Below are 16,043 nucleotides of genomic sequence, written 5' to 3' on the forward strand. Positions count from 1 at the left end.
ATGTGGAGTGACACCAGAGTTTTACCACAGGTTTAAGCAACCAACACCACCACCACCCAAGCTGAACGTCCTGATTGTACCTGAAGGAAGCATCACTTTCATGTGATCGAGAGACATAGAGAGACAGTGAGAGAGAGCGAGACTAAGAGAGTTCGGCCAAAATCCCGCTGCAAAAGGTTTGACCTGTCTGGTTTTTAAAATGTTACATTTCAGCTGTCAATCAACATAAAGCTGGTGTGTGTGTGTGTGTGTGTGTGTGGGGGGGGGGGGGGGGTTTCAAGTAGACTATTGTGACACCTTGCCCTAAAGCCTAAAGAGTAAATGTGGAGTGACACCAGAGTTTTACCACAGGTTTAAGCAACCAACACCACCACCACCCAAGCTGAACGTCCTGATTGTACCTGAAGGAAGCATCACTTTCATGTGATCGAGAGACATAGAGAGACAGTGAGAGAGAGCGAGACTAAGAGAGTTCAGCCAAAATCCCACTGCAAAAAGTTTGACCTGTCTGGTTTTTAAAATGTTACATTTCAGCTGTCAATCAACATAAAGCTGGTGTGTGTGTGTGTGTGTGTGTGTGGGGGGGGGGGGGGTTTCAAGTAGACTATTGTGACACCTTGCCCTAAAGCCTAAAGAGTAAATGTGGAGTGACACCAGAGTTTTACCACAGGTTTAAGCAACCAACACCACCACCACCCAAGCTGAACGTCCTGATTGTACCTGAAGGAAGCATCACTTTCATGTGATCGAGAGACATAGAGAGACAGTGAGAGAGAGCGAGACTAAGAGAGTTCGGCCAAAATCCCACTGCAAAAAGTTTGACCTGTCTGGTTTTTAAAATGTTACATTTCAGCTGTCAATCAACATAAAGCTGGTGTGTGTGTGGGGGAAGGGGGGGGGGGGGAGCGTTCAAGTAGACTATTGTGACACCTTGCCCTAAAGCCTAAAGAGTAAATGTGGAGTGACACCAGAGTTTTACCACAGGTTTAAGCAACCAACACCACCACCACCCAAGCTGAACGTCCTGATTGTACCTGAAGGAAGCATCACTTTCATGTGATCGAGAGACATAGAGAGACAGTGAGAGAGAGCGAGACTAAGAGAGTTCGGCCAAAATCCCGCTGCAAAAGGTTTGACCTGTCTGGTTTTTAAAATGTTACATTTCAGCTGTCAATCAACATAAAGCTGGTGTGTGTGTGTGTGTGTGGGGGGGGGGGGGGGTCCAGTAGACTATTGTGACACCTTGCCCTAAAGCCTAAAGAGTTAATGTGGAGGGGCACCAGAGGTTTAGCACAGGTTTAAGCACCCACCACCCAAGCTGACCATCCTGATTGTACCTGAAGGAAGCCTCACTTTCATGTGGTCGAGAGACATAGAGACAGTGAGAGAGAGACTAAGAGAGTTCGGCCAAAATCCCGCTGCAAAAAGTTTGACCTGTCTGGTTTTAAAATGTTACATTTCAGCTGTCAATCAACATACAGCTGGTGTGTGTGTGTGTGGGGGGGGTCCAGTAGACTATTGAGACACCTTGCCCTAAAGCCTAAAGAGTTAATGTGGAGCGGCACCAGAGTTTTAGCACAGGTTTAAGCACCCACCACCCAAGCTGACCATCCTGATTGTACCTGAAGGAAGCCTCACTTTCATGTGGTCGAGAGACATAGAGAGACAGTGAGAGAGAGCGAGACTAAGAGAGTTTGGCCAAAATCCCGCTGTAAAAAGTTTGACCTGTGGTTTTTAAAATGTTACATTTCAGCTGTCAATCAACATAAAGCTGGTGTGTGTGTGTGTGTGTGTGGGGGGGGGGGGGGTCCAGTAGACTATTGTGACACCTTGCCCTAAAGCCTAAAGAGTTAATGTGGAGCGGCACCAGAGGTTTAGCACAGGTTTAAGCACCCACCACCCAAGCTGACCATCCTGATTGTACCTGAAGGAAGCCTCACTTTCATGTGATCGAGAGACTTAGAGAGACAGTGAGAGAGAGCGAGACAAGAGAGTTCGGCCAAAATCCCGCTGTAAAAAGTTTGACCTGTGGTTTTTAAAATGTTACATTTCAGCTGTCAATCAACATAAAGCTGGTGTGTGTGTGTGTGTGTGTGTGTGTGTGTGTGGGGGGGGGGGGGGTTCCAGTAGACTATTGTGACACCTTGCCCTAAAGCCTAAAGAGTTAATGTGGAGCGGCACCAGAGTTTTAGCACAGGTTTAAGCAACCACCACCCCCACCACCCAAGCTGACCATCCTGATTGTACCTGAAGGAAGCCTCACTTTCATGTGGTCGAGAGACATAGAGACAGTGAGAGAGAGCGAGACTAAGAGAGTGTGGCCAAAATCCCGCTGCAAAAAGTTTGACCTGTCTGGTTTTTAAAATGTTACATTTCAGCTGTCAATCAACATAAAGCTGGTGTCTGTGTGTGTGTGTGGTAGTGGCAGCGGGAATCGAACCCACAACCTCTGGCCCCGGTGTCTCTGTGTGTATAATTCCTCTCCCCCACCAGCTGCCCTTCACACTCACAGCTCTTCTCCGTGCGCTCTTGTCTCTTCCCTCTGCCTGTCACCATTACTGTTATTATATACAATTATCACTAGCTCAACTCACTGGTACAAATCTCACCTGTCTCACTCTTGTCTTTATGCTATGTTATTGTATTTATTGTCAGTGTAAATACAGTGTGTAGAAATCAGAAGCTTAACTCCCAACAGCTCATAGCTCAGTGGGCTGAGTGGCTGTGTCACTGTCTCTGTCTGACAGGTAGAAGACTGTTGGTTCGATTCCCAATGGAGGAGACATATTACAGCACTGCCCTGTCTTTAACATCACCAGCGTAGCGCCTCCTACAGGCAGATACACAGAGTGACACAGCGCCTCCTACAGATCCAGAGAAATGGACACTGTGGACAGACTGCAAAGAGATCCAGACATGTCATATACTGAGTCTACAGCAGTTTTTCAAAAAGTTATTTTTACACATAGCAGCTGATACTGCACAACACAAAACATACTTCAGATGTCAGTAAAATTGAAACTCTGTGGTTTTCTGTCTCATAACCCTCAGCTCATGTCTCTGCAGAGGTCAGGGGGGGAGAACATCCCCCCCCTTAGCTCCAGGCAGTGCCAGCTGAACGGGATTAGAACCCACAACCTCTGGCCCCGGTGTCACTGTGTGTATTATTCCTTCACACCACCAGCTGCCCTTCACACTCACAGCTCTTACTCCGGGCGCTCTTGTCTCTTCCCTCTGCCTGTCACCATTCAAAACTGACTGAGGCTCGAACCCACGACCGCAAAAGTGGCTGAGGTCTCAATATTGCCCGGCAGCATCCTTACTCTCTGTGCCACCAAGTCAGACTGATTGAATAAGGTTTTCTCAGGGCTTTAAATGACTCTTTCCTCTGGCTGTCGACATTCAAAACTGACTGAGGATCGAACCCACAACCTCAAAATTCACTAAGGCTCAAACCCACAAGCTCCAAACTGCTAGACAGCAATCCAACTCTCTGAGCTAGTGGGTCATAGCGATTAAGACTAGAAGATTAAAGTATAGTCTTTATGCATCTTAAAATATGTTTTGAAGGGACCTTTTAAGTTGAATAGTATTTGAATTATATTAATATGACGTGAGAGTTTCTATTCGCCTTGCACAGAAAACCTTTTACTTTTATACTTGAGTACATTTCAGAGCCTGTACTTTTTTCCTTTTACTTGAGTAATTAAGTTGAATCAGTACTTCTGCTTTACCAGTCTTTTTTTTACACAAATAACTGTACTTCTACTTCTACTTAATCAGAGCAACAATGTGATTAAATTTGGAATGACAAGAAAAAATTACACGTGCAATAGGCTAAGTAGGCCTAAATAACTCAGATATATAGGTTTTGGTATATATATATATATAGGTTATATAAAATCTCAATTGCGCACTTATTGCTACTGTGCGCTGCTGTGCCAGTGGTAACCCTTTGCACTCAGAGAAGAGACATGAAAGTAAAGATGAGCTGGTGGTGCGATACAGTTGTCGACCACATAGAGACGGGGGAGCCAGCGGGTAGCTGCTCCACCACCAGTACCCGGTCTCATTTTATCACATTTTATGTGAAAAATAGTTATATATATATATATATATATATATAAGCAAAAAAATACAAATGTGTGTGTGTCCAAACTTTTGACTGGTAGTGTAAAGAACATGACCATGCAAATGTTTATCATCTTTATTTTTCTTTCTTTCTTGCGAAGTAATGGATATCAGTTGAATATAATAGCCTGAGCAAGAGGGGGAAATTAAATTAACCTTATGGTGTCAATATCAAACAGTCAGTGTGCACAGCAGCGGCGGCACTGTTAGGCCAGAACATATGGAGAGCATATCTAAACAGTAGGGGGCGCCGCCAAGTCACTACTTAGCTAGAATTCCAGCTACCACAAACAGCGCGTCAGCCATGTGGATGAGTGAAACACTTTATTGGGGGGAATGTTCAACCTTTTACTGAATAAAAAACACTTCCTCTCACAGACAACTACAGTAGGTGCAGATTAAATAAGGCACAGCCCCCAAGAGGAAAGAGGGGCGTTCATAACACAACAAATCCGTTACACGTGAAGCTCCCATGGTAGCAGAGCACCCCATTACTTCAGTTGGCAGAGACCAAAAAAAGAAGCTTACTGACCTTCGCAAGGCAAGTTTACCAAGGACTTTAGAACAGGACTAACGAGCAGGTTGATGCTCGTTGAGGGAATTCCCCTTCAGCTTGTGCAGCATACTTTGTGCTGATGTGACACAGCTGAGAGGTGTGGAAGACCCAGGCAGCAACTTTCCTGATGGCAGCCACCACATGATGGATGTTAATGACTCCACTGTGATTCCATCTCAATGTCACAGCCGTAATTGGTTTCATATGATTAATCAGTTCGAAATCAATTATACACGAATGAAGACAAACTGGAAAAATAGGATATGTGACGATGATTTATGGAGTGGTAGGCTTCTGGTAACAGTTGACAACGGCTAGCTAACATACAAGGGAACAGCCGTTGACGCCCTAGTTATGGGTGCCACCCTAAACACGATGCACCACGCAGGCTCAATTAGGAAGCCTCAAATCAATTCACATGAGCACAAGTCCACATTATAATAGAGCTCAACAGGCACGTGATTTTTCGTGACGTAATTTGCCCCGGAAGTAAGTTCCGCATTCATTTTCTCCATAGACATTTTGATAAATCCTTATATAACGATCCTTTTAAGGCTTGAACCAAGCCAACCCGTGACCTACTGAATCATGAGTGAACATAAAACATTCGGTTTAAGGAAGAACAAAAAATAACACTGGGAAAATAAATCAATCCCCCCCCCCCCCCCCTGTTGTTATTTTTTTTAATCTATGGAGAAAATGAATGCGGAACTTACTTCTGGGGCAAATTACGTCAGGAAAAGTCACGTACCTGTTGAGCTCTATAGGAGAGCACTACATCTTCAAGCAAGAAGTCCACACTGTACTTGTGTAGAACAGTCTCTGACTGCCTGGGCAGATTTCCCCTGCTGTAGTTGCTGTGCAGTGCATAAAGATGGCGCCATTGTCCTTCACTAACTCTATTTCACCTCCTCTCTTTTATTTTTAACACGAGTTCTTGGAGAGCAGAGAAGCATAAGAGGTCTTTCGAGCCCCAATACAGAACGTATTTGGCCATATAAACTTTATTATTCACATAATATTCTCGAAGAGCTTGAATTATACACGGAAAATAAGCTTTTGCAACTTTCAGAACTCATCACAACTCAAAAATACAGGTCTATTTTTCTTCAGTGTCTACAAACGTTACCAGCGTAAACAGATCGTTTAAAGCCTCAAAACACATGTATCCGTCATATACTGTCAGTCCTTATCATCAAAAGCAATCAATCCATTTGAGAGTGGATTTTTTTTTCCAAAATGTCCAATCCAATTACAACATCAAGCCAGTAGTGGGGTGACAGTGTTTGGAAACGAGGTGTCATGCTGCAATGACATGTTGAGCCTTTGAGCACATATCCCTTCCATTCCATCATTGGGACCTTCATCTCCAGGTAGGGCAGCTTTCACAGAAAGCAGTGATACAGTCGTCCACTCTCTGGGTTCAGGTCAGCAGCCTGCTTTTGGATCTCTGCAGCTACAGTGCCAAGTCAAACTGCCAAGGCCTTTGGAGTTTGGACATGTGAACAGGAACACGTATCTGGTTTCAGTGTCCTCAAACTGGTTCCAAATGAAATTGCCTCTTCTCGGATGGACAAAATTCTAATAGGGCATTATCAACTTAAGCTTTAATTAACCAGGTTAGTCCTGTTTATATCGAAAATCATGTTTTCAACGTGGACTTTCCGTCTTCTAGGCATCTGGACTCCCGAGTTTGTGGTCCTGCGATCTTCATGTGATCTTCTTGCTTCCCGTCCCCATTTCCTTTCCCCATGGAGCGGAGGATTCTGCGGCTCGGACCAGAGCCAGTGTGTGTGAGATTGTCAGGGCCCTTTGTGTGTGTGTAGCACACACCTGAAGCCTCCTCACAGTTTGATATCCTGTGATTCAGACATCTTGGCCAGTGTCTTTTTAACCCGTAGTGCCGTGAGCCGGGAGGCCGGATTATGTGCCCAGCATTCTGTCATCAGCTTCCCCATCTGCCTCAAACACTGCGGAGAGTCAGAGAGAGACACACCAGGTTAGAGAGTCAAACACTGCAGAGACAGACACATCAGGTTAGAGAGTCAAACACTGTGGAGGGACAGACACATCAGGTTAGAGAGTTAAACACTACAGAGACAGACACATCAGGTTAGAGAGTTAAACACTACAGAGACAGACACATCAGGTTAGAGAGTCAAACACTACAGAGACAGACACATCAGGTTAGAGAGTCAAACACTGTGGAGGGACAGACACATCAGGTTAGAGAGTTAAACACTGCGGAGGGACAGACACATCAGGTTAGTGAGTCAAACACTACAGAGACAGACACATCAGGTTAGAGAGTCAAACACTGTGGAGGGACAGACACATCAGGTTAGAGAGTCAAACACTACAGAGACAGACACATCAGGTTAGAGAGTCAAACACTGTGGAGGGACAGACACATCAGGTTAGAGAGTCAAACACTGCGGAGGGACAGACACATCAGGTTAGTGAGTCAAACACTACAGAGACAGACACATCAGGTTAGAGAGTCAAACACTACAGAGACAGACACATCAGGTTAGAGAGTCAAACACTACAGAGACAGACACATCAGGTTAGAGAGTCAAACACTGTGGAGGGACAGACACATCAGGTTAGAGAGTCAAACACTGTGGAGGGACAGACACATCAGGTTAGAGAGTCAAACACTGTGGAGAGACAGACACATCAGGTTAGAGAGTCAAACACTACAGAGACAGACACATCAGGTTAGAGAGTCAAACACTACAGAGACAGACACATCAGGTTAGAGAGTCAAACACTGTGGAGGAACAGACACATCAGGTTAGAGAGTTAAACACTACAGAGACAGACACATCAGGTTAGAGAGTCAAACACTACAGAGACAGACACATCAGGTTAGTGAGTCAAACACTGTAGAGGGACAGACACATCAGGTTAGAGAGTTAAACACTGTGGAGGGACAGGCACATCAGGTTAGAGAGTCAAACACTGTGGAGAGACAGACACATCAGGTTAGAGAGTCAAACACTGTGGAGGAACAGACACATCAGGTTAGAGAGTCAAACACTGTGGAGGAACAGACACATCAGGTTAGAGAGTCAAACACTGTGGAGGAACAGACACATCAGGTTAGAGAGTGAAACACTGTGGAGGGACAGACACATCAGGTTAGAGAGTGAAACACTACAGGGACAGACACATCAGGTTAGAGAGTCAAACACTGTGGAGGAACAGACACATCAGGTTAGAGAGTGAAACACTGTGGAGAGACAGACACATCAGGTTAGAGAGTCAAACACTGTGGAGAGACAGACACATCAGGTTAGAGAGTCAAACACTGTGGAGAGACAGACACATCAGGTTAGAGAGTCAAACACTGTGGAGGAACAGACACATCAGGTTAGAGAGTCAAACACTGTGGAGGAACAGACACATCAGGTTAGAGAGTCAAACACTGTGGAGGAACAGACACATCAGGTTAGAGAGTGAAACACTGTGGAGGGACAGACACATCAGGTTAGAGAGTGAAACACTACAGGGACAGACACATCAGGTTAGAGAGTCAAACACTGTAGAGGGACAGACACATCAGGTTAGAGAGTCAAACACTGTGGAGGGACAGACACATCAGGTTAGAGAGTCCAACACTACAGAGACAGACACATCAGGTTAGAGAGTCAAACACTACAGAGACAGACACATCAGGTTAGAGAGTCAAACACTGCGAAGACAGACACATCAGGTGATTATGTGATTTTATTTAATTTCTTCAACATTACATCAAATTTCTAGGCTATAATAATAATAATAATAATAATATTAATAATATAATAATAATAATAATACTTTTATTAATTTTTAAATTCATAATCTCACTATTCAAGCATTGGAGGAAATAATGGCCTGCTATTTCCAGGAAAACGGGCTGATTGTGGGGAAGGGAACCTAAGTAAAATGACTATCTGTGCTTTACAACTATCATAGTACAGTAATATTATCTAGTATCAGTGCATAACAGGTTTATGAGTTTATATGCTTGCTTAATTTCTGGGGGGGGGGGGTAATATCGCTTAAAATATCGCAATATTCACAAAATATCGCTACGGATCACTATGATCCAATATCATCCCAAGCCCAATGTGAATACGGGCACATATCCTACCTCGTCACTAGTCCATCGATTAGGGAAGGATGGCCGTAGTCTCTTGATGCAGACCACCTCTCTCATGTCTTCATATGAAGGGTCTGTAGGGACCAAGTCATGGTACGGCAACTGGTACTCCTCAAGGATACCTTAAAAAAAACAAAAAAAAACATTGCATATCAAGAAGTTTTGAGCTTTTTCTGAAAAGAGGGATTAGGAGAATTAAAAAAGAAACTTGTTGTTTCAAGTACCTCCTGACACACAGCGTCGAGCGATCTCCCAGAGGATGAGGCCGAAGCTGTACATGTCAGCCATGATGTAGGACTGGAAATGGCTTCTGTTCAGCGTCTCATCCAGAACCTCTGGAGGCATGTAGCGCTTGGTGCCCACTCGGGTGTTGGGGGGGATGTCAACCTCGTTGGTGTCACTGCAGAGTGAGAGGTTCAAGTAGATATTTAATAGTTTGGCAGATATGTGAATGAATTGTGCCTTGCATGAGCTTGGGAACACTGTTAGAGCTCTGAAGATGATTTTTGGCTATAGGGACATTGCATATAATATCTGCGACTTGCGGCAGCTGACGATCAACCTATTGAATAGCCCGCAAAGAAGCTTTATTATTATTTAGTTCCCTGAATGCCAGATATATATGTAGTTATGTAGTTGCTAGCATGTTGTAAATAGCACCACTGCATTCCTCATCCTTCAAAATGTAGGATTAGCCACCGGAATCAAGATCGTAGGTGGTTTAGAACCTGAGCTACCGGTAAAATAACAACCGGTGGTGGGCCACCTATGCGACGTCCCTATAGGCAAAAATCCTCTTTAGGTCATGCTCTAACAGTGTGCCAAAGCTCATGCTTTTATCATCAAAGGCACATTCATTCCCTCAAATATTGCACATAATCTGCCGAGCTAAAGAGAAAATCCACCCTAAATAAATCAACTCCATTTACTAAACAGGATGCTGAATCCTAGAAAACTGGAACATAATCTTACATCGGTTATCCCTGCTTTCTTAGATCATTTTCTTGATGTACCAATTCCCCCCATTGCTCCACCCCTCCACCCCCTTGCTCTCCCCAATCTGTGGAGAGTTGCCAACTAGCACATGCTTCCTCCGATACATGTGTAGTTGCCAGCTGCTTCTTTGCACCTGACAGCGAGGCATTTCACCGGCAGGATGTGGCGTGTGGGAGGATCACGCTATTTCCCCAGTTCCCCTCCGACCAGAGGAGGCGCTACTGCAGCGACCAGGACACATACCCTTAATCTGGCTTCCCACCTGCAGACATGGTCATTTGTGCCTGTATGGATGCCAATTGCCAGAGGTAACACGGGGCTCAAACCTGGGACGCTCGTGTTGGAAGGCAGGGAACCTATCGCTGCACTACCCGAACACCCACTATCTTAGACAGTTTAATGAACACGAACAACTCTTAGCCCCAAGCTTGAATACATCAAACCAAGAATCAAATCAGGAATTAACTCGCCTGATGAACTTGACCGCCAGCCCGAGGTCGGCTATACAGCACGTCCCGTTTCTCTTCACCAGTATGTTCTTACTCTTCAGATCCCTGTGAGCTATAGCAGGTTTGCCCTGGGTGCCGAAGATCTCTGTGTGGAGGTGGCACAGGCCCGACACAGAGGAGTAGGCCAGCCGCAGCATGGCTTTATTGTCCAGGGTGGTGGACTTGAGGTAGTCGTACAGAGAGCCGTTTTCATGGTAGTCAGTGATCAGGTAGAGTTGGGTCCAAGAGCCAGTTCCTTTGATATCTGCGGCTATGAACCCTGTGAATGGAGGGAGGGTGGAGAGAGAAGGCGTTTATTAGGCTGGGAGTTCGATGTAGTCGAGAGATGTAGTCTTCATGGCCGCCTATGTGTTGGATCAAAGATGCTCTTGTTTCCCGCCTTTTGCTGTGAAAGGTCGCACCCATCAACCCAAACGTCCATCTATCAGTCAATCCATCATCCATCCATTTCTCTATAGCAGTGGTTCCCAAATAATGCCTTCTCAGAACACTATATTTAAACGATAAAAGGAGCTGCCCATCAGCACCACACAGAAATCAGAAACTAAAAGTGAGGGGCTGTCGGCAATAGGCTAATTAACAAATAATTGATTACAAATGAAATAGCACTATCATTCAACAATGGAGAAATGCATTCTCATACATAATAAAAATAATAATTACTTCTTCTTTTGTCACGAAGATCGTAATGTTTTGCAAATGACTTGGCGGCCCACACGTTGGGAATGGCTTCTCTATAGTTTGTGATCAAATACGTTTCCAGAAACAAGAAGACAAAGAGGGACAGCATCCTCACCCAGTATGTTCTCGTGTCTCATTAGGACAGTCTGGTAGATCTCCGTCTCTCTGAACCAGCTGGCCTCCTCGGTGGTGAAGAAGACTTTGACGGCCACTTTCTCCCCCCTCCACCTCCCCATCCACACCTCCCCATACCTGCCCTTCCCTATCTGCTTCACCATCTGGATCTGCTTTGCTATGGTTCTCTGGACCTGAGGAGGAGCAACAAGAAGGGCCAGAGGTAGGACAGACACCAGAGAAAAGGCTGTTACAGATGTGTTAAGTTGAAAAAATAATGACCGCTCAAAGTAATTAAAGTGTGTTTGCGATGTTCGAGAGAAGCATAAATCACCACATTGTACAATAAGTCCAAAACCGCGTTCCAATATTTATGTGGTGATTTAAACGGGTGAGGTTATGTTCAGAGAAGCTATTTGATTCTGAGCTATGTGTATATTATGAACATGAATGTTGCATGAAACATAGCTCCATTCCAATTTGCATCATCATTTGAATAAAGCTAAAAAATAAAGAGTAAAAATAAAGTGTGCAAATCTATCTTTAAATGAAAAGTCAATACTGGTATAGGAAATGTCAAATGCAATTTACATCATTGAATTAGGATTTTCATTTTGAGCAAAAAACTGCACAAGTGGCCAATTTAAATTCAAAGGTAGGATTACATAGCTATTTTACATATTACATTTCCATTTGGATTACTGCGATACGCTTCCATAGTTTTTGAGATGGAGTGTCACTCTAATTGAATAGGTGTAAATGATGGGTGTGAAGAGCTGCAGTGTGAGTCTCTCACCAGTAGGGGGAGCCCCGAGCCTGAGCCAGAGCTCTGAGATTGCTCTATCAGGTCCTTCAGAGACTCTCCAGGGGGGATGTAGGTCTCATCCTGCTCCAGACCAATACTGTAGCGCGGACGAGACTCCTGACGCTTATACCTGTCACAAAACAGCAGAGAGGAATGCTTATACCTGTCACAACACAGCAGAGAGGAATGCTCATACCTGTCACAACACAGCAGAGACTCCTGACGCTTATACCTGTCACAACACAGCAGAGAGGAATGCTTATACCTGTCACAACACAGCAGAGAGGAATGCTCATACCTGTCACAACACAGCAGAGACTCCTGACACTTATACCTGTCACAACACAGCAGAGACTCCTGACGCTTATACCTGTCACAACACAGCAGAGAGGAATGCTTATACCTGTCACAACACAGCAGAGACTCCTGATGCTTATACCTGTCACAACACAGCAGAGACTCCTGACACTTATACCTGTCACAACACAGCAGAGACTCCTGACGCTTATACCTGTCACAACACAGCAGAGAGGAATGCTTATACCTGTCACAACACAGCAGAGACTCCTCCTGATGCTTATACCTGTCACAACACAGCAGAGACTCCTCCTGATGCTTATACCTGTCACAACACAGCAGAGACTCCTCCTGATGCTTATACCTGTCACAACACAGCAGAGACTCCTGATGCTTATACCTGTCACAACACAGCAGAGACTCCTGACACTTATACCTGTCACACCACAGCAGAGACTCCTGATGCTTATACCTGTCACAACACAGCAGAGACTCCTGATGCTTATACCTGTCACAAAACAGCAGAGACTCCTGACGCTTATACCTGTCACAACACAGCAGAGACTCCTGATGCTTATACCTGTCACAACACAGCAGAGACTCCTGATGCTTATACCTGTCACAACACAGCAGAGACTCCTGAAGCTTATACCTGTCACAAAACAGCAGAGACTCCTGATACTTATACCTGTCACAAAACAGCAGAGGAATGCTTATACCTGTCACAACACAGCAGAGACTCCTGATACTTATACCTGTCACAACACAGCAGAGACTCCTGAAGCTTATACCTGTCACAACACAGCAGAGACTCCTGACACTTATACCTGTCACAACACAGCAGAGACTCCTGACACTTATACCTGTCACAACACAGCAGAGACTCCTGATACTTATACCTGTCACAACACAGCAGAGACTCCTGAAGCTTATACCTGTCACAACACAGCAGAGACTCCTGACACTTATACCTGTCACAACACAGCAGAGACTCCTGACACTTATACCTGTCACAACACAGCAGAGACTCCTGATGCTTATACCTGTCACACCACAGCAGAGACTCCTGATGCTTATACCTGTCACAACACAGCAGAGACTCCTGACACTTATACCTGTCACAACACAGCAGAGACTCCTGACACTTATACCTGTCACAACACAGCAGAGACTCCTGACACTTATACCTGTCACAACACAGCAGAGACTCCTGATGCTTATACCTGTCACAACACAGCAGAGACTCCTGATGCTTATACCTGTCACAACACAGCAGAGACGCCTGATGCTTATACCTGTCACAACACAGCAGATACTCCTGATGCTTATACCTGTCACAACACAGCAGAGACTCCTGATGCTTATACCTGTCACACCACAGCAGAGACTCCTGACACTTATACCTGTCACAACACAGCAGAGACTCCTGACACTTATACCTGTCACAACACAGCAGAGACTCCTGATGCTTATACCTGTCACAACACAGCAGAGACTCCTGACACTTATACCTGTCACAACACAGCAGAGACTCCTGACACTTATACCTGTCACAACACAGCAGAGACTCCTGATGCTTATACCTGTCACAACACAGCAGAGACTCCTGACACTTATACCTGTCACAACACAGCAGAGACTCCTGACACTTATACCTGTCACAACACAGCAGAGACTCCTGAAGCTTATACCTGTCACAACACAGCAGAGACTCCTGATGCTTATACCTGTCACAACACAGCAGAGACTCCTGATGCTTATACCTGTCACAACACAGCAGAGACTCCTGATGCTTATACCTGTCACAACACAGCAGAGACTCCTGACGCTTATACCTGTCACAACACAGCAGAGACTCCTGATGCTTATACCTGTCACAACACAGCAGAGACGCCTGATGCTTATACCTGTCACAACACAGCAGAGACTCCTGACACTTATACCTGTCACACCACAGCAGAGACTCCTGATGCTTATACCTGTCACAACACAGCAGAGACTCCTGATGCTTATACCTGTCACAACACAGCAGAGACTCCTGACGCTTATACCTGTCACAACACAGCAGAGGAATGCTTATACCTGTCACACCACAGCAGATACTCCTGAAGCTTATACCTGTCACAACACAGCAGAGACTCCTGACACTTATACCTGTCACAACACAGCAGAGACTCCTGACACTTATACCTGTCACAACACAGCAGAGACTCCTGACACTTATACCTGTCACACCACAGCAGAGACTCCTGAAGCTTATACCTGTCACAACACAGCAGAGACTCCTGACACTTATACCTGTCACACCACAGCAGAGACTCCTGAAGCTTATACCTGTCACAACACAGCAGAGACTCCTGAAGCTTATACCTGTCACACCACAGCAGAGACTCCTGAAGCTTATACCTGTCACAACACAGCAGAGACTCCTGACACTTATACCTGTCACAACACAGCAGAGACTCCTGACACTTATACCTGTCACAACACAGCAGAGACTCCTGACACTTATACCTGTCACAAGTTCACAACACAGCAGATGAATAACCACCCCTTACCATTTACAGTTATCATCATAATAGGCATCCATAGTCGCTGAGTAATTCTGTACAATTCTGATTTCTCTAGATGTCCATAAATTAGGCAAGCGTTCCGTGTGTGTGTGTGTGTGTGTGTGTGTGCGTGTGTGTGTGTGTGTGTGTGTGTGTGTGTGTGTGTGCGTGTGTGTCTGTGTGTGTGTGTGCGTGCGTGCGTGCGTGCGTGTGTGTGCGTGTGCGTGTGTGTGTGTGTGTGTGTGTGTGTGTGTGTGAGTGTGTGTGTGTGTGTTAATAATTACCAGTAGTAGCAGAAGATAACGATGACAGCCAGCATGATGCAGCAGACAGTCACTGAGATCAGCAGGGCCATGTTGTGGATGCTTCCATCTGCATAGCCTGGAGAGAAGAAAGGAGGGATGGATGGATGGATGGAAAAAGAAAGAAAGGAAGGGTGGAGAGAGAAATCAATGTGAGGAATTCAGCCAACCTTGCAACAGACAAAAGTAATTAAAAAAAAGAGTTATCTTTCACTTCTTGATCATGCTTTTTGTTTGTGGTCCACAATCATACATGATTGTGGACCAACTGGAAATTGCCAAGAAAAATCAGTGGAATCACGTTCTGCTGAAAAGGGGACAAAGAAACAAACAAAAAAGCATCTCCCTAACAGTGAAAAACACAGGAAGGCAAGACGCAAAATAACACCAAGAAATCAATCAGCTGTAAGAAGTGTCTTGAAAGAAGCGGTGTACAGTAAATTACAGTAAATCAAGCACAAATCATATTTCACTCATCAATTTTTCATTTTCTGCTGGCACACACTCCTTTCCCCCAAGACCCCAGTCGACAGGCAGAGGAAGCCCACGGCCGAGTCGACGGATCCTCTTCCTGATCCTCTGTGATAGGGTTTCAGATTGATGACTCTGCCCTCAATGCCTTCTGGGGCTCGTGATTTCCCTGGGAATCTAGGCTTACTGTCTCTCAAATGTGCAAAAAGACATACACACTCCCTCTCTCTCTCTCTCTCTCTCTCACACACACACACACACACACACACACACACACACACACACACACCTTGGTATTCTCTTGACAGACAGCAGCCGCGGCGAGCTGCAGGCCAGTCTGACAGTAACTCTGTCTCTGTCTCCACCACTTTATCCTCCTTTGACTCTCTGACAATGTCATGATATGACAATGTCATGATATGACAATGTCATGATATCTCTGTCTGTGAGGCATGTGTGCCGCGGCACCATCAGTCACCGCT

The 16,043-nt window shown here is 45.2% G+C and overlaps 1 protein-coding gene across 1 annotated transcript in view; it reads right to left on the bottom strand.

Annotated features, from left to right (window-relative positions):
* Window positions 1-5,816: 5,816 nt before the first annotated feature.
* Window positions 5,817-16,043, bottom strand: part of bmpr1ba (bone morphogenetic protein receptor, type IBa) — a 44,506-nt gene continuing 34,279 nt past the window's right edge. Inside the window, exons 5-11 of the mRNA XM_083644785.1 lie at window positions 15,073-15,169; window positions 11,931-12,069; window positions 11,136-11,328; window positions 10,301-10,598; window positions 9,059-9,234; window positions 8,826-8,956; window positions 5,817-6,657 (exon numbers count right to left, since the gene is read on the bottom strand). Coding sequence (XP_083500911.1) covers window positions 6,532-6,657; window positions 8,826-8,956; window positions 9,059-9,234; window positions 10,301-10,598; window positions 11,136-11,328; window positions 11,931-12,069; window positions 15,073-15,169 — 1,160 coding nt within the window. The 3' untranslated portion in view covers window positions 5,817-6,531. The remainder of the gene's footprint in view (window positions 6,658-8,825; window positions 8,957-9,058; window positions 9,235-10,300; window positions 10,599-11,135; window positions 11,329-11,930; window positions 12,070-15,072; window positions 15,170-16,043) is intronic.

This window comes from Poromitra crassiceps, assembly GCF_964638095.1.
Source record: "Poromitra crassiceps genome assembly, chromosome: 10".
Taxonomy (NCBI): Eukaryota; Metazoa; Chordata; class Actinopteri; order Beryciformes; family Melamphaidae; genus Poromitra; species Poromitra crassiceps.